Genomic DNA, 26,401 nt, shown 5'->3' with positions numbered 1-26,401 from the left:
CCCAGAAGACCACAGAATAATAGAAGGATAGAATGATAGGATGATGATGTCTTCTCTCTTCTCCTCTTCTTCTCTTCTTCTCCTCTTCTCCTCTTCTCCTCTTCTCCTCTTCTCCCCTTCTCCTCTCCTCTCCTCTCCTCCCCTCTTCTCTTCTTTCTTCCTCTCCCTCTCCCTCTCCCTCTTCCTCCTGCTCTTCCTCCTTCTGCTCCTCCTCCTCCTCTTCCTCTTCCTCCTCTTCCTCTCTTCTCTTTTCTCTCTCTTCTCCTCTTGCTTCACCTCTTCCCTCTCTCTCTCCATCTCCCTCTTCTTGTCTCTCTCCCTCTTTTTTACTTCCCCCTCTTTTCACTACCAGTGCATGCTGGGGAAATCCATGACAAACACTTGGAACCTTGCCCAGCTTACCCATTCGCTCCATCACCTTATGCCAACCACGCATCTACCTTCTGGTGGCCGGGAGAGCACCGGGCCCCCTTCAAACCACTCTGCATTCCACTTCCTACAGCTGCTGACCCTAGCTCCCCACTCCATCAGGACGGTGAGCTCTGCAGTGCTCCTCAAGAAGGCATTCCCTTCATTTGGCTACTGCTATCCAGCTGAAAAGGATGTTCATCCATCAGATGAACCTGGAAGGTTGTCCTGCTGGGAGATGGCCTTGCAGAGGAGAAACTCCAGCTGCCTCGTCCAGCTCTTCCTCCTTCAGCCCCTGTCAAGGGATTCCACCGGCTCCTCAAGGACTTCCTCTCCGATGTCTTCAGGCTGCCTCCAGGCCAGCTCTGGCAGCAGACACGGGACGCTGCTCCTTTTATACTGCCCCGGGGCATTGTGACATCAGCATTGCCCCGTGGTCGCATTGTGACATGGAGGTGACATGGGCCCCCAGTGTCCCACCCCACCCACTGCCCATGCACCCAGCACTCCTTGGAGGAAGGACTTCGGGGTGCTGCTGGCCCCGAGGCTGTCCTTGTGCCCAGGAGGCCCAGGGCGCTGTCCCTGCTCTTGGTGGTCACGCACTGGGCATGGCTGAAACCACCTGGGAATGGCGGTGGCATGAAATTACTGAGGAGGTTATTCAGATACAAAGGAACTTCTTCTCTTTGCCTTTAAAGTTACTAAAAGAAACTATGAAAAACAATCCTCTAGTACATGATGGTAATGAATTGCTCTGCGAAAGTGCTGCCATGGGTGCAGGAACCTGCCAGCCTACGTCTATTCCATTAAAGAATCTCAACATTTTGGTGCCGGCTCCATGTGTTTGGCATGTGGCCTCTCTCACCTCCTAGATGTCCAGGTAGGAAAACAGGTGGGGGAGCAGGTCTCAGCTAAACCCCAGGGCACCTGCTATGGAAAGCATAGGTGGGAAAGCATAGGCATAGCCTCTGGGCTCAGGCACCAGGTTCTGTGGGCTGGCAGATGGCTGCCTGACAGCTCAGGCATGGTAATTATCCCTAATTCAAGCACTCGGGGTAATGCAAGGTGGTGCTGTGTTGGAAGCGCTTCATTAACTGCAGAAGAGTAAAGACAGGCCCATGGGCAGATCCTCTGCTGCAAAGGGTCTTCACATCCTTTGGTCTCACCGTGAACCTGTGCCCTCACATTCTGGATTAAAGTGACTCCAATTAGACTTAGCTTAATTCTCCCTAGAAACAAAGTAAGACCCTACCCAGTCTACTCAGCCAGTTCCACTGTCCTAAAAGTCCCCAGGCAGATGAATCTCCAAAACCAGAACATGGGCGGCTGCTCATCCTGTTGGTATTTTTCTCACATGCCATTTATTGAGTGTTATTGACAACAAGGACATTTTTGCCCCCGGCAGTGGGAACAGAAGCAGGAGAACAGTGTGAACCTTATAAATCCTCTTCCCAAATTGCTGCCAAACTGATTCCCAATTTACATTCTCACTTAGTGATGTCCAGAGGTGACTAATTCCTAAACCAAAATTGAGATGGTGTGGTCAGTTCTTGCAATACTATCATGCATCGGGACATAACTTGTGATTTCCCTCCGGTTCATATCGTTACTAAACCAAGCATCTCTGTTTTTCTTACAAATGTGTTGCTTCCATGCTCACCGAGAGAACTTGCAAGTGTAACACTTTAATTTTTTTAAGTGAGTGGGAAAATGAAAACCAACTGCGTTTCTTATCTGTCTTATTTTTAACTTCAGGGTGATGATTTTTTAAGCTCCTCCTTTAGTGCATTCACTAATGACAGATATGGACTCACCTTGATGTGCTGATCAGGGGCTGGAAAAATTTTCAGGAATAGCACAAAACTTGGGGTTACACCCTCTGCTGTGTCTGCCTGCAAAGTGTCCTTTTTTTCCAATGAAAACTGCCCTGTGCTTGCACTAGATCTGACTTTTAATAGACCTATTTTCCCCTCCCCAGGCCACAGGAGGACATTAACCCACTTCCCCCTGAGCAGCCTGGTTTAGAGCTTCAACAACCCCTCAGCTGGTCTGTTTAGGAGACGCCCCAGCCGCGATTCACCACCCTCTATGAGGAGGAGATTTGCACTTGCTGAGATAAGTGCCTCTCACAAGCAAGCAAATCACTTTCTCTAGGAACTTTCTATAGAGCAAAACACTTGAGGTGAGTCCTGAGAACATAAGACACAAAGCAAGACAAAGCGCCTGGGCGAATCCTGACGAGCAAGAGTTTCTCTCCACTGAGTAGTATTCTCTTCTGTCTTTGAGCAAAGAAAAACCCTACATAATATCAGCCTCATCCTAGACACTGGCAAACATTTGCCAATCGAAAGCATGCTTCTGTAGATCCTTTCAGCATTTCTTCTTCCACCAATAATGCAACTTCCGTCAGGTAACTTGCTTATGCAGACTGTGCACAGGGTTGCCTGGGGCTTTCCATACTGAGCAAACCAAAGGACATTCCTATTTCCATTTCCAGCAGCTGTACAGACTCATGACAACGATCAAAATGCCAAGCACAAGTGTAAATGGGGAGAGGATTGGCTGGAGAGCAGCCCTGCAGAAAGGAGCCTTGGGGCGCTGGTTGACAGGAGGCTCAACAAGAGTCAGCAGTGTGTGCCCTGGCAGCCAAGAGTGCAAATCCCATCCTGGGGTACATCAGGCAGAGCAGAACCAACCGCTCAAAGGAGGTGATTATCCTGCAGTATTCAGAGTTGCTGTGGCCTCACCTTGAGTGCTGTGTGCAGTTCTGGGCCCCACGATTTGACAAGGATGTTGAAGTATTCCAATGTGTCCAGAGAGCAACAAAGCTGGTGACCGACCGGAAGGCATGTCCTCTGAGGAGTGGCTGAGCAATCTGGATTTCTCTAGTTTGGAGAGAAGGAAGCTGATGAGCAAGCTCATTGCCCTCTAAAAGTTCCTGAGGAGGGAAGTGTATAGGGAAGTGCTGGTCTCTTGTCCCTGGTATCCAGTGACAGGACATGTGTGAATGGTGCAAACCTGGGTCAGAGGAAGTTCAGACTTGACCCTCTACTGGGAGTGTGGTCAAATACTGGAACAGACTTCTGAACGATAGGATGAGGGGCAACGGGCACAGCATAGGAGGTCCCATCTGAATATTAGGAAAAACCTCTTTACTGTGAGGGTGCCTGATCACTGGAACAGGCTGTCCAGAGAGGTTGTGGAGTGTCCTCCTCTGGAGACATTCAAAACCCGCCTGGACACCTTCCTGTGCCATCTGCTCTGGGCGAACCTGCTTTAGCAGGTGGGTTGGGCTAGATGATCTCCAGAGGTCCCTTTCAAGCCCAACCATTCTGTGATTCTGTGACAGCCGGTTGATGCCCCAAGCCTCAGCATTCAAGAGGCATTTGGACAATGCACTTACTACCCTGTTTTAACTTTAGATCAGCCTTGAATTGGTCATGCAGTGGGACTAGATGGTCATTCTAGGTCCCTTACAGCTGAACTATACCTCACTTCCCTTCTTCCCTTTCTCCTCCTTTCCCTAGCAGGGCGAAGCTGCAAAGCCCCCCCACCACAGCCCCACCCAGCACCCTTTGCAGGAAGCCTTTGGGGTGCTGGCCCCAAGGCAGTCCCGGTGCCCAGGAGTTCCAGGGGGCTGTCCCTGCCCTTGGTGTCCACGTGCTGGGCACAGCTGCTGGCTGTCCCTGATGCCTTCTCTGCCCTTTGGCTCTCCAGGACAAAGCTCCTGCTCTTCTCTCCAGTCATGGCAGAAACCAGCCCTGCAACCAAGAGAAGAGCCCTGGTAGCTGTCCCCTCTCTGCACCAGAGCTGATGTCCATGAGGCCCCACAGCGAGGAGGACCAGGCTCACAAAGCCTTTTCTGAGGGGATAACAGGATGGTTTCAACCACTGCAGCGTGGAGAAAATCCCCAGTGTGACCAGAGCCATAGGCTGCGCTGGACAGTGCCAACAGACCGCCATGGAAATAAGACTCGCTTTGAATCCATTCCCAAAGCACAGCCAGGCAAATGATGACTCTTCCCAAATGAGCAAAAAGAGTCCATTGCTGCTACTGCAGTCATGTTTCCTTTTCTGCCCAAACCAAGATCCACAGTTGGCCATCTGTACAGGGGATGCAAAATGCACTTCAGCCGCAGGGTAAACCTTCCACACCTCCTGTGTGACTTGCACCTTTCTCGGAGTTATTTGCCTACCTTGATTGGTGGGAAGAGGTTCAGAACTTATGGAAAGCCTTTAAGAGATACTCTTTGGAGTACTGAAAGAGTAAGGAAGCTACTGCCATTTTGGACATTTGCGTCAAAACTCACACACACATGGGATAGTGTGTGCTGTGTGACATGGATTTCTTTTTCTCCTTGTTCTCCTTTTTAGTAATGCCTGAGATCTTTGCTTTGGAAAAAACATACCTAAAGAAAAGAATCTGAGAACAAAAGTCCTGATCAGAGAGAAGGTCCATCTGGGCCAAGACTCAGTCTCCAAAGCTGCCAGCCATCCGTGTCTACAGGGTCTTGGGGTGCTCAAAGGCCTCAGTGGCTGGGACCGGCCTCCCTGGGGACCATCTCCTGCAGGGGCCCAGGGTCCGTGTCTCAGCTCAGCCTGGGACCTCTGGTGCCTGCCTGAGCCATGTTGTAGGTGTGTGTGCCTGTCTCTGCCCCATCTCCTGGACGGGCCTGGGCCCTGCCCTGCAGAGAGCGGCTCTCCTGGATGGAGTCCTCAGGCCTGGCTCAGAGCTCATCGTGCTCCAGGCACAGCTACTGAGCACAACCATGCTGTGCTGTGCTGTGCTGTGCTGCTCTATTCTGTACGCTCACAAGGAGTCCAATAAAGATGGGACTGTTCGACTGAAATGCCAGAGAGGTTTTAGATCCAAAAACAGTTTCAGAGACACATACACAAAGGATACATCTGGAAACAGAATTATTTTTTTTTAATATTTATATTTATTTTATTAAAATTACAAATGTTAATAGAAGAAGGAGAAGGAGGAGAGCTGGCTCCTGCTGCAAACTTGCCCTGGGGAGAAAGAACCCGAGAAAGCCAGGGCACGAGTGGTGCCTTGGAGGGCAAGAGCAGTGGGCATGAACCGAGCCAAAAGGGCCCAGAGGAGCTCTGACAGGTGGTCATGCTCAATGCTGCAGAGGAAGGCAAAAAAACCCCGGGGACCAGGGCCAGTCTGCCCCGGGGGGAAAATTCCTTCCTGACCCCAACACTGGCGATCGGCTGTTCCCTGAGCATTTGAGCGAGACCTGGCTCCTCGGCCCACAGGCTGGTCATGCCTCCCAGAAGACCACAGAATAATAGAAGGATAGAATGATAGGATGATGATGTCTTCTCTCTTCTCTCTTCTCTCTTCTCTCTTCTCTCTTCTCTCTTCTCTCTTCTCTCTTCTCTCTTCTCTCTTCTCTCTTCTCTCTTCCCTCTTCTCTCTTCTCTTCTCTTCTCTTCTCTTCTCTTCTCTTCTCTTCTCTTCTCTTCTCTCTCTCTTCTCTTCTCTTCTCTTCTCTTCTCTTCTCTTCTCTTCTCTTCTCTTCTCCTATATCCTCTCTCCTCTCCTCTCCTCTCCTCTCCTCTCCTCTCCTCTCCTCTCCTCTCCTCTCCTCTCCTCTCCTCTCCTCTCCTCTCCTCTCCTCTCCTCTCCTCTCCTCTCCTCTCCTCTCCTCTCCTCCTTTCTTCACCTCTTCCCTCTCCCTCTTCTCTCTCCCTCTTTTCCTTCTCCCTCCTTTCACTAGCAGTACCTGCTGAGGAAATTGCTGACAAACACTTGTAACCTTGCCCAGATTAGCCATTCGCTCCATCACCTTGTGCAAAGGATGCATGTACCTTCTGGTGGCCGGGAGAGCACCGTGCCCCCTTAAACCACTCTGCATTCCACTTCCTACAGCTGCTGACCCTAGCTCCCCACTCCATCAGGACGGTGAGCTCTGCAGTGCTCCTCAAGAAGTTATTCCCTTCGTTTTGCTGCTGCTATTCAGCTGAAAAGGATGTTCCTCTTCCTCTTCCTCCTCCTCCTCCTCCTCCTCCTCCTCCTCCTCCTCCTCTTCCTCTTCCTCTTCCTCCTCCTCCTCCTCCTCTTCATCTTCCTCCTCTTCCTCTCTTCTCTCTTCTCTCTTCCCTCTTCTCTCTTCTCTCTTCTCTCTTCTCTCTCTTCTCCTCTTGCTTCACCTCTTCCCTCTCTCTCTCCCTCTCCCTCTTCTTCTCTCTCCCTCTTTTCCTTCCCCCTCCTTTCACTACCAGTGCATGCTGGGGAAATCCCTGACAAACACTTGGAACCTTGCCCAGCTTACCCATTCACTCCATCACCTTGTGCCAACAACTCATCTACCTTCTGGTGGCCGGGAGAGCACCGGGCCCCCTTCAAACCACTCTGCATTCCACTTCCTACAGCTGCTGACCCTAGCTCCCCACTCCATCAGGACGGTGAGCTCTGCAGTGCTCCTCAAGAAGGCATTCCCTTCATTTTGCTACTGCTATCCAGCTGAAAAGGATAATCATCCATCAGATGAACCTGGAAGGTTGCCCTGCTGGGAGATGGCCTTGCAGCGGAGAAACTCCAGCTGCCTCGTCCAGCTCTTCCTCCTTCAGCCCCTGTCAAGGGATTCCATCGGCTCCTCAAGGACTTCCTCTCCGATGTCTTCAGGCTGCCTCCAGGCCAGCTCTGGCAGCAGACACGGGATGCTGCTCCCTTTTATACTGCCCCGGGGCATTGTGACATCAGCATTGCCCCGTGGTCGCATTGTGACACGGAGGTGACATGGGCCCCCAGTGTTCCACCCCACCCACTGCCCATGCACCCAGCACTCTGTGGAGGAAGGACTTCGGGGTGCTGCTGGCCCCGAGGCTGTCCTTGTGCCCAGGAGGCCCAGGGCGCTGTCCCTGCTCTTGGTGGTCACGCACTGGGCATGGCTGAAACCACCTGGGAATGGCAGTGGCATGAAATTACTGAGGAGGTTATTCAGATACAAAGGAACTTCTTCTCTTTTCCTTTAAAGTTACTAAAAGAAACTATGAAAAACAATCCTCTAGTACATGATGGTAATGAATTGCTCTGGGAAAGTGCTGCCATGGGTGCAGGAACCTGCCAGCCTACGTCTATTCCATTAAAGAATCTCAACCTTTTGGTGCGGGCTCCATGTGTTTGGCATGTGGCCTCCCTCACCTCCTAGATGTCCAGGTAGGAAAACAGGCGGCGGAGCAGGTCTCAGCTAAACCCCAGGGCACCTGCTATGGAAAGCATAGGTGTGAAAGCATAGGCATAGCCTCTGGGCTCAGGCACCAGGTTCTGTGGGCTGGCAAATGGCTGCCTGACAGCTCAGACATGGTAATTATCCCTAATTCAAGCACTCGGGGTAATGCAAGGTGGTGCCGTGTTGGAAGCGCTTCATTAAATGCAGAAGAGTAAAGACATGCCCATGGGCAGATCCTCTGCTGCAAAGGGGCATTGTTCCTGTTGTAGCAAAAACAAGCCCAGCGATAATCTTTAGCCCATATCGTCATCAGTAGCCGGTTGTAAGAAGCGGCTAAGAAGACTAATCGGGCTGCAGATGATGGCAAGGGGCCACATTCATCCCCAGGGGCATCATCAGGGGAGGAAGTGACCGTTACCCGGTCTTTTTCTCCAAGTGAGCTGAGAGAGTTGCGAAAAGACTATACTCGTAAAGATGGTGAGAATGTGTTAACCTGGATGCTCAGATGCTGGGATAATGGCGCTGACACAAGAGAACTGGAGGGCGGAGAAGCCAAGCAGTTGGGATCTCTGTCAAGGGATTCCACCCTTGATGGGGCAATTGCCAGTGAGCCCAACCCCACGGCCCTCTGGACCCGACTCTTGACAGCCATGAAAACAAGATTTCGTAACAAGGATGACTGTCAATGCACATCAAGGAAATGGAATGCTATGGAGCGAGGTATCCAGTTCCTGAGAGAGTTAGCTGTGCGAGAGATTATCTATTTTGGGCCAGATAGCCAGGAGGCGGTGAATCCAGATAGAGTTGAGTGTACACGGTCTATGTGGCGCAGATTCTCACAGAGTGCACCAGCTCCATATGCTAAGAAATTGGCAGGAACATTCGTGTCAACTGGCGGTAGACAAAGTGTTAATGACATGACTGAGCGGCTCCGGGAATTTGAGGAAAACCTTTCTGATCCCCTGGGGGCTTATGTCTCTAGGGTGGAGAAAGTGAGTGAAATGACTGTTGACTGTTTTGAAAAGCTGTTGAGAGAAATGAAAGCACTCAGGGAACACACACGTGACTCTCGATTTGTACGAACCAATGCTTCAGCTATTAGGAGAAAGCATTTCCAATATCCAGAGAGAGAGAGAAGGCGTTCCCAGTCCCCAGAGAGAGAGAGAAGGCGTTCCCAATCTCCAGAGAGAGAACACAGGCAGGCCACCAGCAGAGGTTTGCTGTGGTCCTTCCTACGTGAGCAGGGAGAAGATATGAGTAAGTGGCACAGTAAACCTACTGGGGAACTTCAAGAACGAGTGCATGAGTTAACAGGGCAGGCTTCTAGGAAAAGGGCTGCCCCGGTTTACAAAAGAGATTCTGATGCTCGTGAAGGAACCTCTAATTCACAGCGAGTGACCGTGGAAGACCGAGATTAGAGGTGCCCTGCCTCCAGCCAGGCGGAGGAAAGGGATAACAGAGTTTACTGGACGGTACAGATAGGATGGCCTGGTACAACACACCCCCAGGTGTACAAGGCTTTGGTGGACACTGCTGCTCAGTGCACCATAATACCTTCAGGCTGTAAGGGGACACAACTCATCAGTATTTTTGGAGTGACTTGGGGGATCCCAAGAGCTGACTGTTGTAGAGGCTGAAATGAGCCTAACTGGAAAAACCTGGCAAAAGCATCCCATTGTGACTGGCCCAGATGCTCCGTGCATCCTTGGCATAGACTACCTCAGGAAAGGGTATTTTAAGGACCCAAAAGGTTATAGGTGGGCATTTGGTACAGCATCTGTGGACACTGAGAGAATTGAACAGCTGTCTGATTTGCCTGGTCTTTCAGATGACCCTTCTGTTGTAGGACTGCTGATGGTTGATGATCAGCAGGTGCCAGTTGCTACCACAACGGTGCGTTGTCGACAGTATCGCACCAATCGAGACTCTTGGATTCCTATTCAGAAATTGATTGGTCAACTGGAAAACCGGGGTGTGATCAGGAAGACTCGCTCACCTTTCAATAGCCCAATTTGGCCAGTGCGTAAGTCTAGCGATGAGTGGAGATTAACTGTAGACTACTGTGGCCTGAAGGGGGAAGGGGGAAAAAGGGTGAAGGGAAACATACTCCCACAGTTTTGATTGTCTCCCCGTGATTAAACCATGACAAAAAGAAAGAATCAGTGTGCTGAGGCTGTCGAGTGGCCCTTGGTTTGTCCTGCAAACAAGCTCTGAATGCGGATTCTTGCAGGTGTAGCGGAGCAGGCAGCAGCATCTGAGTAAAGCTCTGGGGGACGGGGTCCTGTGTGCTGGGGACAGCTTCCCTCGCCATTCTCTGCTCCCTCCTCCTTCAAGCAGGGGCTGCCCCACGCCGCGCACAGCCAGTCCCAGCCAGACCTGAGGTGGGTGTCTCCATGACAACCGCCCGGGCTCTGTGACGTCATAACCAGAGGCCATTGTGACACGGGGTCGACATCACCAGAGGCCATTGTGACACGGGGGTCCCCGCCCTGACCGTGGGGGTATTTAAGGAGCGAGAGCCCTGGGGTGCTCACTCCCAGGAGAGCAGCTTCTCAGGAGCAGCAGCTTCTCAGGAGGCAGCAGCTTCTCACGAGGCAGCATCTCCCCTGGGTGCCCGTTGCGGCTCTTTGATAGAGGAGACCCAAGATGCCAACTGACAAGGAGGTGTCCTGCTCCTCCTCCTGCCCGCAGATCAGCCACAGCCTGGGCCAGCACACCCTCCAGAGCACCTGGGTCGCCCCCTCGGTCCAGGAGCACTTGCAGGACCACCATAAAGGTCCCCAGGAGGGGTCTGGCTGGCCTCGCAGCACCAACAGCGAGGCAGCAGCAGAGGCAGAGTGCCCGGCACCTGCCCCACAGGGCCCCACAGCCGACGACGCGGCTCTGTGGGACACAGCCCAGCGCATCGTCAGTGAGGCCGTGTGCAGGGCTGTGGCTCAGATCATGGCAGCTGGCCAGGAACCAGAGGAACAGCAGGACCTGGCCCAGCACATGGATTTGCAAGACGAGAACAGCAAAGAGGGGTGCCAAGGCGGAGACAGCATCCAGAGCACCTGGATCAACCCCTCGGTCCAGGAGCACCTGCAGGACGCCCCTGCAGGTCCCCAGGAGGGGTCTGGCTTGACCAGCTGCACAGACACGGAGGCGGCAGCAGAGGCAGAGCGCCCGGCACCTGCCCAGCACAGCCCCACAGAGGACGATGTGGACCTGTCAGACATTGTGGAGTACATCATCAGTGAGGCGGTGCGCAGGGCTGAGGCTGAGATCCAGGGACCTGGCCAGCAACCGGTAGAACAGCAGGACCTGGCCCAATGCACAGATATTCCATTGGCAGCACCAGCACCTGCAGGACTTGAAGCCATTGAGGCTCATTTGGCAGGAGAGGATGAGGGACAGGCCAGCACAGCCCCTCTCGTCCCAGCTGCAAAGGAGGAAGAAGAGAACACGGTTTCTCCAGTGTCTGCAGAGCATGGGGGAGAGACCAGCGCAGACATCGCCTGCCCAGCGCAGGGCCCGGCTCCACGGCGACGGCCTTCCCGGTTCAGGAGGGCGCTCCGGGCTCTGCGCAGGGCTTTCCGCTGCAGCTGCACTGCGGCACAGCAAGAGGAGTAGAGCCGTGACCGCGGCGTTCACCTGCCCTGAGGACATGGTGCTGCCAGCCTCTGCTCGGCCTTGGATTGGTTTCAAAATCAATAAAGCCAATTAAAAAAAAATGACAAGTTTTCCCCCTGTGCTCCTCTGTTCCTGCTCCATCTCGGGACAAAGAAGGCTGCAGGAAATCTCTGTCCTCGGGGTGTCCCGGCCTTGGTTGCCGGAAGCCCTGGGCTGGTGCTGCCGCAAGCCGGCAGTCTGGCTGGATCCCCCTCAAGCTCCCTTCCCACCCGCCTGTCTCCAGTTCCAGACCAGGACTTGGAACATTTGAGATCTGTTGCCGACTTGGCCTGGTTGACCTGCACCGTACGGCATCCCCTTCGTCTCACAAGGAACCTCCCCATTGCAGGGGTGTTTCGGAGCACCTGCATGAGCTGATACAGGCGAGACCCTCCAAACCCGCATGTGGTCCCTCTCCTCCACCGAGGGTCTTCCAAGTCAGGAAGAGCCGGCTGCTCGCTCCCTTGCTGGAGATCTGAGCCATGACCCATCTCTGCACAAGGCTCTGATGCACAAGGCTGCCAGCGTCACGAGAGCACGTTCAGGCCTGAGACACCGGGGAGAAGCGCCGCAAACAGTGCTGGTCTTGACAAGAAATCCACCCGCTCAGAGCTTCGTCTCAGATGCGAGTTACTCTGCCCTGGGTTTCTGGGGCCCAGAAATGGAGGGAGGCTCAGGTATAACCCCAGTCAGCCAAGAGCCGCAGCAGCTGCTGATCCCTGTGTGGCACATTGCAAACCAGCCATGGCTGTCTGTGGCTGCTGCATGGCCCGGGCTGCAGCCTTCGCAGCATCCTCCTCTTCCCCAGCACCCCCGTGCACTGCACAGACCCAGAGCTGATTGCAATGGCTGGGGCAGCACCGGGCAGCAGCAGCATCTCTCTCCCCAGCCTCCAGCTGCCCAGTTGCCCTGCAGGGAATTTCTGCCTGGGAAGGGCAGAGTTGTATTGCGATCGGCCGGGGGCTCAGGACAAAGCACAGCACCGCCACGTCCCCGGAGCAGAGCCCTTCTTTTCCTGGCTTGGACTGGTGTATTCCTCCTGCTCACAGCGCGGTCCTTCTCTGGGAGAAGGTGACGCCAGCACTTTCAGGGAAATTGGAACGTCATGATGGAGTGGACGTGAAACAGCCTCACTTCCCGAAAAGCCAAAGGAGTAAAACTGACATGGAACAGAGCAAGTAACTTGCCACAGCTGTCCAACCTGCGCTCCTCAGGCGGGAGGTGACCGGCGACACGTTCTGGTGCTGCGGGGCTGTGCCGCAACAAGTCAGTTGGGGCCGTGGCCAGAAAGGTAGTGATGTACATCTAGAGATACCCACATCGTTCTGTGGGAAGCATCTGTTTCCTCGGCACGATTTGGAACACTTTTGACACACGGGGCTTGCTGGGCCCTAAATCACAGCTGCGTTGACTCCTCTAAGGCTCCCAGTTCCAATTCAGCAGGTGCTAAGTTCAAGGTGTTGACTCAGCAACAGAGCCTGTTATCTGAGAGTAACGTGTTCCTGTACCTTTCCCGTCGTTCTGTGGTGAAGGATTCCTTCCCTTGCAGAGAGAACTGTAAGACCCGCTCCTGTCAGGTGGGACTTTGCCTCCAAACGAGGTGCAGCCTCGTCCACTGTGATATCAGCCACTGCCGTTGTGTCACAAAGCAGCATCAGCGCTGAGGTCGGCACAGCAGGGTATAAGACCAGGGGTCTCCCTGCGCCTCGGTCACTCTCGATCTTGAGGGAACCGAGATCGCAGAGTTTCTGGCTCACTCCTGAGCGAGCGAGATGCTTGTTACCTGCACCTCAGCAGGTACCAGGAGACACCCAGAGATGGCTGAACGTCTGAGTGGGTATGTTGGGAGTATTTTCTGCTCCCTTCCCCAGGTGTGTTTTCCACCTCGTCAGCTGGGGTGGGTGGAGGGTGGGCAGGAGAGGAACACGAGGGCAGCCTGAGAGCTGGGTCTGGAGCTGCTGGAAGGCAGCAGCCGCCTTTCAGTCTCTTCATGAACACAAGGGCTGGGCCCAGAAGCCTTTGATCTCTGCAGAATGAGGGACAGGTCCATTTTGGATGGGACAGAGAGAGTCCCAGGGGTGCCCAGACACAGCCTGCCGCAGTAATTGTGAGAGCTCAGCTCCGTCCTGTGTTGTGCTCTGCAGGGTGGGTTCTGTCCCTGAGCCTGCTTGGTTTTCCTCTCCACGGGGACCAGAAGGACACCAGCGTGTCCTCTGTTGGCCGTGGGTCTGACTTGTGCTCCTGACAGAGGAGGTTTCCTTGGGAAACCTGGTCAGCTCCTCACCAGGGCTCTGCCTTAGGAAAGGGGCTCAAAGTCCTCAGAGGGGTGCAAGGAGTTCTCTAGGAGAACAAAAGGGATTGTTTATTCCTGATGAGTGTCGCTGTGAGCCTGTTGAGAGCCTCCTGGAAGAGGCAGGAGGAATTTCCCCCCTGCAGAGCGGTGTGTGCTGTGTCTTGGCAGATCAGGCTCAGGGCAGCAGGGCCCAGACACCGGAGTTTCTTTGGTGCTTCCTTGGTTGCCCGTTGCTTGCCAGCACGCACTGACATTCAGCCCTCCCTCCCTCTTTCCAGTCTGCATTTGTCTGCCGTTCTGCCAAGAGAAGGGCCAGAGATAACCCGGCTGCTAAAGAAACGCTGCGAGAGGGGAGACACACACCCCCCTGGCAGCTGTTGGACTGTAGGGGCACAGGCTGAACCTTCTCTTGAGAGGGTGGAGAACAGGATCAGCACAAGTGTCCATTGAATGCTGGGCAGGAGAAACAGGCGTTTGTTATGTCCTTCCATTTCCAGAGAATCCCTCTCCAGCCCCACAGACATGAAGTGTGGACAGAAGTCCTGTTGCAACTCCTGCTCTTAGTCCAGAGTCAATCTTGAGCCCTTTGTCCCTAAGGAAACAATCTTTGCCGTGACAAATCCCCCACTGGTGCAGCTGGTGACACCTCCAGCAGTGACTGGAGCTGGTGCAGGACCAAGCCAATGCACACGGCAGGAACGCCAGGCTCAAGGGCTGAGTCCATGTTGCTGCTCTCCAGTCTGCTGCTGATCTGCACGGGAACCGCCAGCTTCACCAGCCTTTTCTTTTTCTGCTCTGCAGGAAGATGAAGGCACTGAAGGCATCGACCCTGCTGCTGCTTCTCGGTCTCTTCTCTTTCGGTGAGTCTCTGCAGATCTCCAACCTGAGGACGGTGCTTTAGGAGGTACTCGGGGCTCCATCCTGCCCTGTTCCGCTTCCCCCGCTGTGAGCAGAGGAGCTCAGCCAAGAGCAGAAAGTCCCCACAGAGCTGTGCCGGTCCCTGCTCCAGCGGGACGGGTGTGGGTGAGGAAGGGCTGAGTTGCCTTCCCCAGGAGGGCTGAGCCAGTTCTCTTCAGCCAGGGAGAGGCCGTGGCTGAGCTCTCCTGCCCCAGGGGCTGAGAATCTTCTGCAGGACAAGGAGCACAGTCCAGGGCAGGGAACGTCCATCTATTGCGGAGCCCGTATGCCATGATGGCCACTGTCAAAGACAACAAGAGGAGAGACAACTATGGCACTTGGGAGAGACACAGAAAGGGGAGCGTGCAGCCCGAGGCATAGCCCTGCCTTAGACCAGGTTCTAAGCTCTGGTGTGTGTTCCACAGGAGTTTACCACATGGGACGACTTGGTGCCTTAACCCCCTGGAGCACTGCAGACCTGAGCGAAACCCTGCCCCTGCCAGACCAGCTCCATAAGCTCCAGGAACGGCTTTACCATCTGCGCTGGAGCGCTAAGGATGTCACTGAGCGGGCTCTGCAGGAAGGACTCAAGCAAGCAAAGTTCCCAGGCGTTACCGGACGGGTAAGGGCACAAGGCAGAAGGATCTGCTCAGGGGTTTTATCCTCCATCCACACGTATCCTACTCCATTTCCTGTCACAGCCAACAGGCTGGTGATGCTGGAACAAGTGCTGTCATGGCCACGTTTCCTTTTCCTATTGCTCCACACGTCCTTATGGGGAACAGAGAGCGTGACGGGAATGACAGCTGTCTGAGTCGGACCTTCCTCTGCGCCCAGATCTCGGGTCCTCCTCAAGGGAGGACTGGAATTAAAGAATGGTCTCAGCAGTGCAGAGTTAAGCCAGGCTTATCTCATGCCCAGAAGGCTTGTCTGTCCGTGCTGCCTGGCCTGGGGCCTCTGCACAGGAACAGCCCCTTCCCGCAGCTCCAGCATTCAGAGCACTGGAGTGAGCAGCCCCCCCTTTCTGATCCCAACAATCAGAGCAGAGCAAACCTGGGAGGCTTCCAGGCAATGTGAGCGTTCCTTCCATCTGAAACGGGCCGTGTCCTCATTCACCTTGGCTGGCCTTGCAGGGGAGCTGCTTGCCCCGATCCTTCTCCTTCTAACAGGTGCTCTCCTTTGTGTTCCTTCCCAGGCTGTTCAGGAGATAGTCAATGAAGCTTTGGAGAAGCTGGAGGCAATCCAGGTCCCGATGGCTGATTACGCCCTGAAATCAGCAGGTGCTGTGACATTGTACAAACAAACCAGTTCCAAACTGCTTCCTGTCCAGATTGACAAGATGGGCATTGGAACATGCCCAGGGGCAGGAGAGAAGGGGCGAGAAGTCAAGGGTCAATTTGTGCCCTAAAAGTGCCCCCACTGACAGAGCCTGTAACGGGCCAGACCCCATGGGAAGCACAGAAAGGCTGGTTCACATTCTTGCCTATTTCCATGGCCAAATACGACAGTTTGATGACTCCCTGATGTGTGTTCCAGAGGGGTCGTGCCAGCAAGACAAAGGGGAACCCACTGTAGGACATGGATGACAACTGAGAAGCCTTTTTCAAGTCAACAGTGCAATATTCCTCGTGACACTGCCTGTGATCACGCTCATGTTTGAATTTCCAGGGGCAGCCGTCATTCAGTCCAGGACTTCTCCATCCCTCCGGACTGCCAAAGCAAAGGTGTTCTGGTACTCCCTGCCGGTGATGGATTACATGAGGTCTCCTGAGCTGATTCTGGAGGTGGGAGCACCAAGAAGCAGTAACACAAAGGCTGGGAGAATGAACCACACACACTACTCTGAGTGTCCTACCCCCTGTCTTTGCTCCTCGAAGCTTCTTCTCCTGCCCCTGTCCCGCATGGACCTGCTCTCCTCCTGTGTCTCCCTGCTGAGTGTTTCTTGTCCTTTCAGCCGGACAATCATCCTGGCAACTGCTGGCCCTTCCCAGGGAGTCAGGGACACGTCTTCATCAAGCTGTCCATGCCAGTCATTCCCAGAGCCATCACCATGGCCCATGTCTCAGGGACAGCGTTCCATGGAGAAAGCATCTCCGGAGCTCCCAAGGACTTTGCTGTCTATGTAAGTGATTTCTCTGGAGTTGGGGGCAGGGGATTGCACAGAATTTCTGAGCAGAGGGTGAAGATGGGGCAAAGAGTCCAGGGGCCTGAAGCTTCCTCCTGGCTCTCAGAACAAACAGGCTCCTTGAGGTCATTCCCTTCCCATTGAATTCCTCTTTTATTCAATGTACCACTCAAAAAGCAGCTTCTGGGACAAGATGCTACTCCAGGAGCCACATGGAAAAGGAGCTGGACAGTACATGGTCCTAAACCTTCTTGGTTTCCAATCCCAGTGGCATTTGTGACACTCAGGTCACCTCCCTCTCACTGGGAGCGTCTGCTCCTTTTCTGACTGCCAGCTTGGACTCGTTGAGTAGACAAGTGTGACGTGCTGCCCACCTGCAGCTTCTCGTCTTGTCCTTGTGCTCATCATCCTTGGACTCCATAGCTGAAATAACCCCGTACTTCACCGGCTGAAGTTCAGTCTTCCATGGTGCACCAGACGCTCTGTTTTCTCCACCCATCTTTCCGTAGGCGTTCAAGGAAGAACATGAGGAGCAGGGAACGTTCCTGGGACAGTTCACTTTCCTGGCGGCGCTGAATCCCAGTCAGACCTTCCAGCTGAAGGTATGGGGACACAGAGGGAGGAGAACTGCAGGAGAGGAGGAGAAGTGCGGTTGGATGGGGAGAGGCTTCCCTGCCAAAGGGTACAGGCAGCCCTGTCCTTGAGCCTGTGCCACGCTGCCTTTCTTCTGCTTTAACGTCCTGGTGGTGGATGGATGGACTGCTGCTCTTCTTTCTAGAGAAGACAACGAGACATGTTGGGGCTGCCCATTGGGATAAAAGCCATTTTTTAGAGCTCCCCATTGGGATAAAAGGCATTTTGGGACTCCCCATTGGGATTAAAGGCAGTTTTAAGGTTCCTCATTGATCCCCATTGAGCCCCATTGACTCCAATTGACTCCCATTGACTCCTGTTTGTCCTCATTGGCTGCCATTGATTGCCATTGACCCCTATTGACCCCCACTGACTCCCACTGATCCCCATTGAATCGCATTGACCCCCATTGATCCTCATTGACTCCCATTGACCCCCATTGACTACCAGGGAACCCCATTGATCCCCATTGAGAAATTTGTTGGTTTTGAGTCTTCCCAGAGCAAAATTTGTCAGTTTTGAGGTGAAATTTGTTGGTTTTGAGTCTCCCCAGAGCAAAAATTGTCAAATTTAAGGTGAAATTTGTCAGTTTTGAGTCTCCCCAGAGCAAAATCTGTCAGTTTTGAGGTGAAATTGTACAGCAGCACTGGGTCTTCTGACTGTGGAAGCCTGTGCCCCAAAGCAGGCGAGAGCTTTCCAGTGTATTTGCTGGGGCACCTGGTAGCTGCTTCTTCCTTTGCTGTTCTCATGGCCCAATGGGGTAGAGCAGGATAAGAACATCTGGACCACCACAGGTCAAAGCCCCCGCGGGGCAGCAGGAAGGAAGCTGCTGATCGAGGCCGTCGCTGCGGCACTTCTGTCAGTGCTCATGGGCCAGAGAGGAAAAGGCGACTCATTTCTTCTTGTCCTTGCAGAACGAGCTCCCTGGGGTCGTGAATTACATCAGGCTGCAAGTGCTGAGCAACTGGGGCCACCCGGACTACACCTGCCTGTATCGGTTCAGGGTGCACGGTGATCCGCCCAGAGATGGGGGAGACGTTCCTGTTTCTTCTATCAATAAATTCCTTTAATGTTCACCCAGTCGAGTTCCCGTCTGCTTTGCCTGTGATGCTGCCTGGTCCTCCCTGAGCTCACTGGAGCTCCCCGTCCTTCTCTCAACCACCAGCTTATGGGAGACTTCAGGAGCACACAGCAAGATTGTCCTTGTTAGGGAAAATGGAAAACTCAGCCACAAACCTGCAGAAAGCCTGACATGCACACACTTGCTGCGACACAGGAACATCAGCAAGGCCCTGCCTGGACACCAGGGATTAAATTAATGGACAGGTTTCCTGTGCAGGAAGCAACTAAGGATCCACTGAATGGAACCATCTGTTGTTACCTGTTTTCACAAGAGGCACATGCTGCTTCAGCTTCCATCTTTCAGTCTGTTGCCAATGAGAAAATGGAAGTGTGTTTTTTTGTAAGAAGGAAACCTTAATTGGAAAGTTGATTCATGGACTTATTTGCCTCTCTGGGCACATATCGATTTAATAGCTCAGGAAACGTTACAGAGTGATGAGCAAAGCAATCCCAGGACACTTAAGAGATCACATACCCACACCAGTCTGTCCTTCCTTTTCACCTGAATTCCCCAAGCCCCAAGGCCACAGAGACCCATAGAGATCCATAGGGACCCATAGGGACTCATAGAGACCCATGGAGACCATAGAGACCCATAGAGACCCATAGAGACCTTAGAGACCATAGAGGCCATAGAGACCATAGAGACCCATAGAGACCCATAGAGACCCATAGAGACCTTAGAGACCATAGAGACCATAGAGACCATAGAGACCCATAGAGACCCATAGAGACCATGGAGACCCATAGAGACCTTAGAGACCATAGAGACCATAGAGACCATGGAGACCATAGAGACGCATAGAGACCATAGAGACCATAGAGACCATAGAGACCCATAGAGACCATAGAGACCCATAGAGACCCATAGAGACCATAGAGACCCAGAGAGACCCATAGAGACCCATAGAGGCCACAGGGCAGTCGTGCGCTCGGGCCGCACCAGGGAGGAGAGAGCAGGACCAGCGCTTGGCAGCCGGGGCTGGGAACGGCAATTTGTGCTCTGAGCTGGGGCTTAGTCCATGTGCGAGCCCAGCACGGGTCCAGATACCAAACTGAGGGTGTCGGTTCACCCCCGGTGCCACACACATGGCACCTTCTTCCATCGCCTCCTCCGATGAGCTGTTTTGCAGCCCCTTCCAGCTCAGCCCAGCTCAGACACCTGCACTCTGGCTCAGGGCTGCCTGGGGCTGGTGACCCTCGGGGCAGCAGCAGGAACCGCTCTGACCCTGGTTGTGGGGCTGTCCCTGGGCTGAGCCCTCGGGCCCGGGGCTGCTGAACTGGGCCATGCTGGGGCCCAGGGGTGCTGAAGTCAACAGGCCCCCATGGCCTGTCTGTGCTGGGAGACACCTGCTCCTGCAGCACCCCTGGTCCTGATCCCGAACCTGGTCCATCCTCACCCAGAAGTACACTTTAGTTTGGGTTTTTTTGTTAAAATTGAAGTTAATTCAGGTAGAGGCAGAGCCTATTTAGGAGTTTTGGTAGTTTGGGGACAGAGGCCAGTGTGGGGCTGGGACCCTTGGGGGTGAGGGCTCTTTCTGCCCCGTGCCCTTGGCCTGGCGCTCACAGCTGGGAAGGGACTGTCCAAACTCCTGCCGGGAGGAGCCAGATGTGGCCACCCCCGGCACAGCCTCAGGGTCTGCTGCCAACCTGCCCTCAGATCATCTCTGCCCAGCTGGACATGGCCCAGGAGTCACTGCCAGTGCTGCTGTTCTCCGTGGGGCAGCGTGGTGCTCAGCAGGCACAGCCAGAGCTGCTCCTGTGCCTTATCTTGTAAGCGATCAGTGTAGTTTGTAGTTGCTTTTGGTAGATATGAGCAGAACTTCACAGCTTAAAATTGTAGCAAATCCAGCTTACAAGTAACACGAAGCAAAGAGTATATTAAAAATCATACCACCTTAAGTCCCTAAAGAATTGATTATATTTAGTGTGCATCTACTTAAGGTAAATGATTAATATGAAACTTAAATTGATCTCATCCACTGACCTGTGAGTAGTAAAACCATTACCACACAGCTCACTTATTTAGCAGGGAGAGCTCACAGTGGCTCATCCAGGCTGTCGTATTTATGGAATGAAGTGATAGACTCGTAGTCACATTGCACACGGTAAGAAAAGTGTCTGAGACTTGTGTGCCCACAAATTCCCGGCGTTCATCTGCTCTTCTGCTTCCCTGTGGGTCTCCTGGCAGGAGTTCTTGGCCTGGGTACGGCTCAGGCCCTTCCCTCCTCCGGAGCCTGGACCAAACTGCTGTGGGTTTGGCCGGGGGTGATTGGGGGATCGAGTGCATCTGCCACCCCTGGCAGCCCAGAGAGAACTGAGCCAGACAACGGGACTCCTTTCCACAACATCCCCATAGATGGATGCTCCTGGAGCAAGGAGATGGCACTGAGTGTGTCTGTGACATCCCCACCATGCACCAGCCGCTGGGGAAATGGAGCAGTGCGATGGACTGTTCAGGACTGTGCTCAGAGCAATGGGTGGTGAACTTCTAGAAACTGGGTTGGAAATTTAGCAGCCATGTGCCCAGGGCTGAGCTGGCCTGAGCCTCCCAAGGGGACCTCCTGACCCTCCCCACCCAGGCACAGGGTCACAGTGGGGCCCTTTGTGACCTCACTTGGTGACACCCACTGCCCCGCATGTGATCGGTGCAGCTGCGGGCCCAGCCCACACTGTCCGACAGGACGGTGACGGGACAGGGTGCGAGCACGGAGCTGGCGAGAGCCCCGAGCGTAGCCCACGTCTGTCAGAGAACCAGAGAGTCTCCTTGGTTGGAAGAGACACTTAAGATCATCGAGTCCAACCACAGCCCAGCTCTAGCTGCCCCCGGCAGACTTGGAGCAAGGAGCTCCTGAGCTCACGTCTTTCCCCGACGAGGAGCACACGGGCGCATCGCACACCTCTCACCGCTGCCTCTGGCAGAGCTGCAACACCGAGGAGTTTTGCTGAAGCGTCCGCCTTCCCCATCCCTAGTCCTTCCCTTTGTCTGCAAAATGGCAGGAAGACCCCCCATCCGCCCTAGGCTGGCCTGGCAGGAGAGACCCCCCAGCCGCCCCCGGGTGGCCTGGCAGGAGGAGGTTGGGGCTCCCCAGGAGGTCACATCTCCACCGCAGCCCAACCAGCTGGATGTGGCCCAGCCACCGCAGATCGGTGAGTGAGGGGCCCTGGTTGTTGGGCAGGGTGGGGCCCAGCGATCGCTCCCCGCTCGACACCAGGGTCACGGTTCCCCACGCGCTGGCAGGGGGTTCCATGGGTGGGGATTATGCTGCCTGAAGCCCAGGGCTGCTCGGAGCTGGGAGCCGGCCCCAGCACAGCCTCTGCGGGCAGAGGGGACCCAGCTCCTGCTGCAGGGCACGGGCAGCGAGAGGCAGCTGGGCGGGCAGGAGGCAGCCGTGCTGCGGGACGGGGACCTTTCCTGCCCGTCTGAAGCGAGTTCCTCACCCGCTGCACTGGGCGCTTTCCCCGTCCTGCCTGGCTCCAGCATCGCAGCCCGTCTGTCGGGCACCCTGCAGCCCTGACACGCACGGGGAGACTGTGCCGGGGCAGCGGGCACTGGGATGGACATGGGGCAGAGCTCCTTCTGCTCTGTCCTGCCTGCAAACCCTCTCTGCAGCCCTCCCTGCTCTTCCCCTTTATTAGATGCTGGCTGGTTACCTGTCTACCAATTTGAAAGGAGACGCGTGGACTCCATCGTGTCCTTTGTCAGCAGCCCAGAAAAGGTAACCATGGCCGTTTGGAAGGCGGCTGAGCCGGCGTCTGCTGACAGGGGCTCTGCTGCGGGTGCTGGAGGGTGCTGGCTGGGCAGAGCTGCCTCTCCCAGGGCGCTAATTGGCACTGCACCCCCATGCTGTGGTGCCGCTGGCTGTGTGTCCCCATCTCACGCTCCCTGTTCGTCTCTCTGTCCCCTGGCTGCCAGGAGGAGAGCCAGAAGATTCCGTTTCTTCAGAACATTTGTGACCTGTGCTACAACAGCAAGCGCCACGGCCCTCCACAGGGCCTAGATCTCTTCTGCCAGAGATATGGTCTGGCAGAGAACATCAAGGTGAGGGGATACGTGGCGCCTCTGGGGAAGGGGGCGATGCCCCCGGCACCCTGTGAGGACAGCGCTGGGCAGGGCCAGGGGCTGGTGGCACTGGGTGCCGGCAGCTGCAGGTCCCATCCCGGCTGTGCTCTGCAGGCGCTGCTGGAAGAGGAGCCCAGAAACAAACTGCGCACGGCGGTGCGGTGGAACGCCATGCTTGCCATTGCCGAACTGAGGTACCTGCCCATCCCTCCCGGGGACCCTGCACGAGATCTCGAGGCGCTGCTCCAAATACCCAAGTGTGACTGGCTCCTCTCTCTTTGCAGCGCAGTGGAGAGGGCGCTGGAGGGCAAGGAGGCAAGCCTCCTCCAAGCCTGCTTCTCCAGCATCTTCTTGCTTCCTCCAGAAGAGAAAATGCAGGATATGGGCCGTTATCTCTTCTTAAAAGTAAGTGCTTGGTGAACTGCAGGACCCAACAGTCCCTCTGGCTGCTCCCTGTTCACCCCATGCTGATATATAACCAGAAAGACAAGGCAGGGTTGGTCTCAGCTCTGCTTTCACACCCTCGTGCCTTCATCTGCTGACAGTTGGCATGGCCACATCCAGTGCCAATTGCTGCTCTGCCCGTAGCAGATTATTTGCCCCTGAGTCTCTCCCAGACACAGAAAATCAGCACAGGAGTTGCCTCTTGGCACTGAGAGTTCATATCAGTCCCCCGTGTGTGAAACAGATGGCAGGAAACACGGCCAAAACTCGTTGTCTCCTTGCAGACCATGGAAGCCATGGACAACATGCTGCAGGCATTGGTGCTCGGCTCTTCAGCCTCCAGAGTCAGCGAGCTGCTCCAGAGTATCTTCCAGGTCTGGCGTGTGCAAAGAGTGGGCTTCACAAGGGCTGTTCTTCACCCTGGGGACAGGGTGTCCACTCTGGAGGTGACAGTCCCACCCGGTGCCGTGCAGAGAGCGCTGCCGGGAGGGTGCCCACCTCCCCGGGGAACCAGGGGCTGCCCGCCAGGCTCTTCTGCAGCACAGTGGCCGCAGAGGGTGACATCTGCCTCCCCGCCTGGCCACAGGGCGGGCCCAGGGCATTTGTTCCAAGCCTGCCAGGGGCCTGAGGGCCAGAACCCCACTACAGGCTTTGCTTGAGAACAGAGTGCAGCCCAGGAGTGGAGCGGTGCTACTTCTGCTGGAGCGGTGGCTGCTCCCAGGGCTCACCAGCAGCTCCTCTCTTCCCAGATGCTCTTGAGCTTCACCACCTCTGAGAGAGAATGTGTGCAGGAGAGGGCTGTGGGGAGGATTGAGAAGATGAGCTCTGCGCTATTCAGACATCCCACACTGGCGGTAAGGAGCCAGGCTCCCTCCAGCCAGGCCGTCTCCCCATCCCTGCACCCCAGAGCAGCCTGCAGCTGCCCCATGCGGGGCTGCTGCCCAGGCAGCTGCTTTGGGAGCTGTGGCCGGCACGGGCCTGCAAAGCCCTGACTACCCACAGAGCCAGCCCTGGACACACGCTTGGGTTCCGGGCTTTGGCACCAGTGTCCCAGCAGCAGCCCCAGTCCTCCTGGCCACCAGCAAGCCCTGGTTCACGGCAGGGCCAGCACCCTGTGCCCATGAGTCCGACCCTCCTCCCTCATTCCGGGGCCTCTGTTCTCATCCTCCTCGTGCAGTCACTGCCGCCCCTGCTGCCAGCTTTGCTGCGGGCTCTGCCACCAGCACTGTCGGGTGTCTCTGCAGGGCTGCTGGCACTGCCTGGCTAAGCAGCAGCATCAGGGCGCTCGGTGTGATTTGGCTTCACTTCCTTCTTTTCTTTCCTTCCTCCCATAGTCCTGTGCGAGATACCTCAGAACTTCTGAAAGGACAGACATCGTCCTTGTGTTCATCGAGGCGATGAGAGACACCAGTATCTTTGACAAGAAGCGGGCAACAGACTTGCTGGACATGGTCATGGAATTCCCTGACTTCTGGCTGGCGGATGTAAGTGGCCAGTGGCTGGATTGCCCTGCCAGGCTTCAGCCCTGTCAGGCCTTGTTCCTTCCTCCATCCCTCCCCCCCAACCCCTGGTGTCTCAGGAATCTGAAGCCACATGAAGGTGGCAGAGAGGAATGGGAAGGACAGCTGAGGAAGTGGCTGCACTCAGTGACAGCGCCATCCTCACCTGTAACTCCTCCAGCTGCCAAAGATCATGAGATGCATCCACAAAAACCTGGACGGCATCAACACAGCACCAGCTCGGCAGAGCGTGGCGTCCCTGCTTCTGCTCATGGCTGACAGGAGACCTGGGAAGGTGCTCACAACGCTGCTGAGGATCGCTCCACCAGGAGACAGGTACTGGCCCCAAAAGCCACGGGGGCTTGTTCACTGTGAGGAGAGGGGCACAGAGCCAAGGGATCCTGCAGGACACCCCAGAGGAGCAGGACCCTCCATCCCACCACGCTTTCCAGCGCTGGGGGTCAGCCAGGCCCGCAGCAGCCACAGCTGAGCAAGCCAGCCCAGAGGCCCCCACTGCGCTCCTGCCAGCCCCACGGGAGCAGCAGCTCAGCCTCTGCTGCTGCCCAGGGCATCCCAAGCGTCCTGCAGCGCGGAGCCGGACACGCTGCTGTGGCCCAGGCTGCCCTGCTGACAGAGCGCTCTCTCGCAGGACTGCCCTGGACATGTGGGACATGATGATCTCCACACCCCGGCCTCTGAAGAAGATCTTAAGAAACCTGCGCAAAAGACTCCTGGTCATAGACTCCATGTTTCCCGCAGGCGTCATCAGTGGGTCAGAAAGTCCTGACATGGTGAGCGGGGCGGTGTCGAGCGAGCCATGTTGGCAGGTGGGGCTGGGGCATTGGGTGAGGTGCTGGCTTGGCCTTGGCTGGGGGTCAGGCAGTGGGTGAGAGCTCCACACGCCCTCCCTGCCGTGCTGGGGCCTGATGGCTGCCTGGGGAGCTTTCCAGGCACGGAGTCTCTCCAAGACATCTGCCCATGGGGGCCTGTGGGAAAAGGGGACGGCTGAGCAGGACACAGGGAGTCATTGCTTTTCAACCCTCCCTGCCCTGGCCCTGCTCTCCTGTATCTCCATGGCTGTGCCCATGGCCACCACCTGCCAGGAGGGTGCCACAGAGATTCCTGTGCCACCACCTGCCATGAAGCTGGACAGGAGGCTGGTACTCAGTGACTGGCTTTTTTGCCAGGGTGGTCTTTGATCCTTTCACAAAAATGAAACTGTTGTTCATACAGGCAAGAAAAATACAGTCCCTCCTGCCACAAGTTGTGGGGTTGCTCGACTACAGCAACACAGAAGTGAAAAGGAGAGTCCTGACATTCTTCTGCAGCGTGATGGGACACCTGAAGAGGGAAGAGGCCAGGCCCACTGTCGAGCAGCTGGAGGAAAAGCTCCTGCCCCTCTTTGATGATGTAAGGCTGATGACGGAGACTGAGCCCTGGGGGTGGGCAGCCTGCAGTGCCAGCTGCCCTTCAGCCCAGCCCCGTGGACAGCACTGGGAGCAGGCTCTGCTCCCCTGGGCTCTCGTGGGATGGCTTCTGGGCTTCTGCACAGCCTGACCCTGGAGCATCTCCCCTCACGTCAGCCCCGATACTGCCCCTGCTCACCACGGGCAGAGAGCTGCTGGGATTGAAGTCCGGCTTTCCTCCTTCCTCCCAGGAGTCCAGCCAGCTGCGAGAGCTCTCCATCTGCCTCTTCAGAGAGCGGGTGCAGTCAGTGATGGTGCACGACAAGAAGAGGATTAAGAGCTACGTGCACCGTGCACTGCTCCCCCTCTTCTTTCGTTTGAGCGATCAGAACAACAACGTGGCCAAGGTACAGATTTCCACGCTGAGCACTGAGGCAGAGAGGGGTGTGCTGACAGCACACAGGTGGCCTGGGCACAGGGGACAGGGCTGCTGGCAACTGGCAGCCTCCTCCAGCCCATAGGAAGGGTCCTTACAGACCCAGCACGAGTAGCGGTAGAGAAGCTGCCATGGCCATTTCCACCACCTGCCATAGCTGGTCTCACAGGGCTCAGCAGCAGCCTGTGGCCACCTAGGCCTGAACCGGCGCATCCCTACGGGCTCCTCAGCTGTCCC

The 26,401-nt window shown here is 55.4% G+C and overlaps 1 protein-coding gene across 1 annotated transcript; it reads left to right on the top strand.

Moving 5' to 3' along the window:
- Positions 1–10,538: 10,538 nt before the first annotated feature.
- On the top strand, positions 10,539–18,454 carry LOC106145866 (SUN domain-containing protein 3). Its single transcript, XM_065047989.1, has 8 exons — positions 10,539–10,708; positions 14,341–14,399; positions 14,862–15,058; positions 15,632–15,716; positions 16,105–16,220; positions 16,391–16,558; positions 17,071–17,163; positions 18,109–18,454. Exons 1-8 carry the CDS (start codon positions 10,539–10,541, stop codon positions 18,262–18,264), a joined length of 1,044 nt encoding a protein of 347 aa, XP_064904061.1. The 3' UTR covers positions 18,265–18,454.
- The last annotated feature ends 7,947 nt before the right edge of the window (positions 18,455–26,401 follow it).

The sequence above is a fragment of the Columba livia genome, unplaced genomic scaffold (genome assembly GCF_036013475.1).
Source record: "Columba livia isolate bColLiv1 breed racing homer unplaced genomic scaffold, bColLiv1.pat.W.v2 Scaffold_156, whole genome shotgun sequence".
Taxonomy (NCBI): Eukaryota; Metazoa; Chordata; class Aves; order Columbiformes; family Columbidae; genus Columba; species Columba livia.
The sequence above is the reverse complement of the archived record's forward strand: the minus strand, read 5'-3'. Positions and strand labels throughout refer to the sequence as shown.

Bases quoted from the DNA above. Each gene is read 5' to 3' on its own strand.
- LOC106145866 (XM_065047989.1), top strand. From the start codon at position 10,539: ATGGCAGCTGGCCAGGAACCAGAGGAACAGCAGGACCTGGCCCAGCAC. The intron at 16,221-16,390 runs GTGGGAGCACCA...TTGTCCTTTCAG, and splicing joins CTCCTGAGCTGATTCTGGAG to CCGGACAATCATCCTGGCAA. The intron at 16,559-17,070 runs GTAAGTGATTTC...ATCTTTCCGTAG, and splicing joins CCAAGGACTTTGCTGTCTAT to GCGTTCAAGGAAGAACATGA.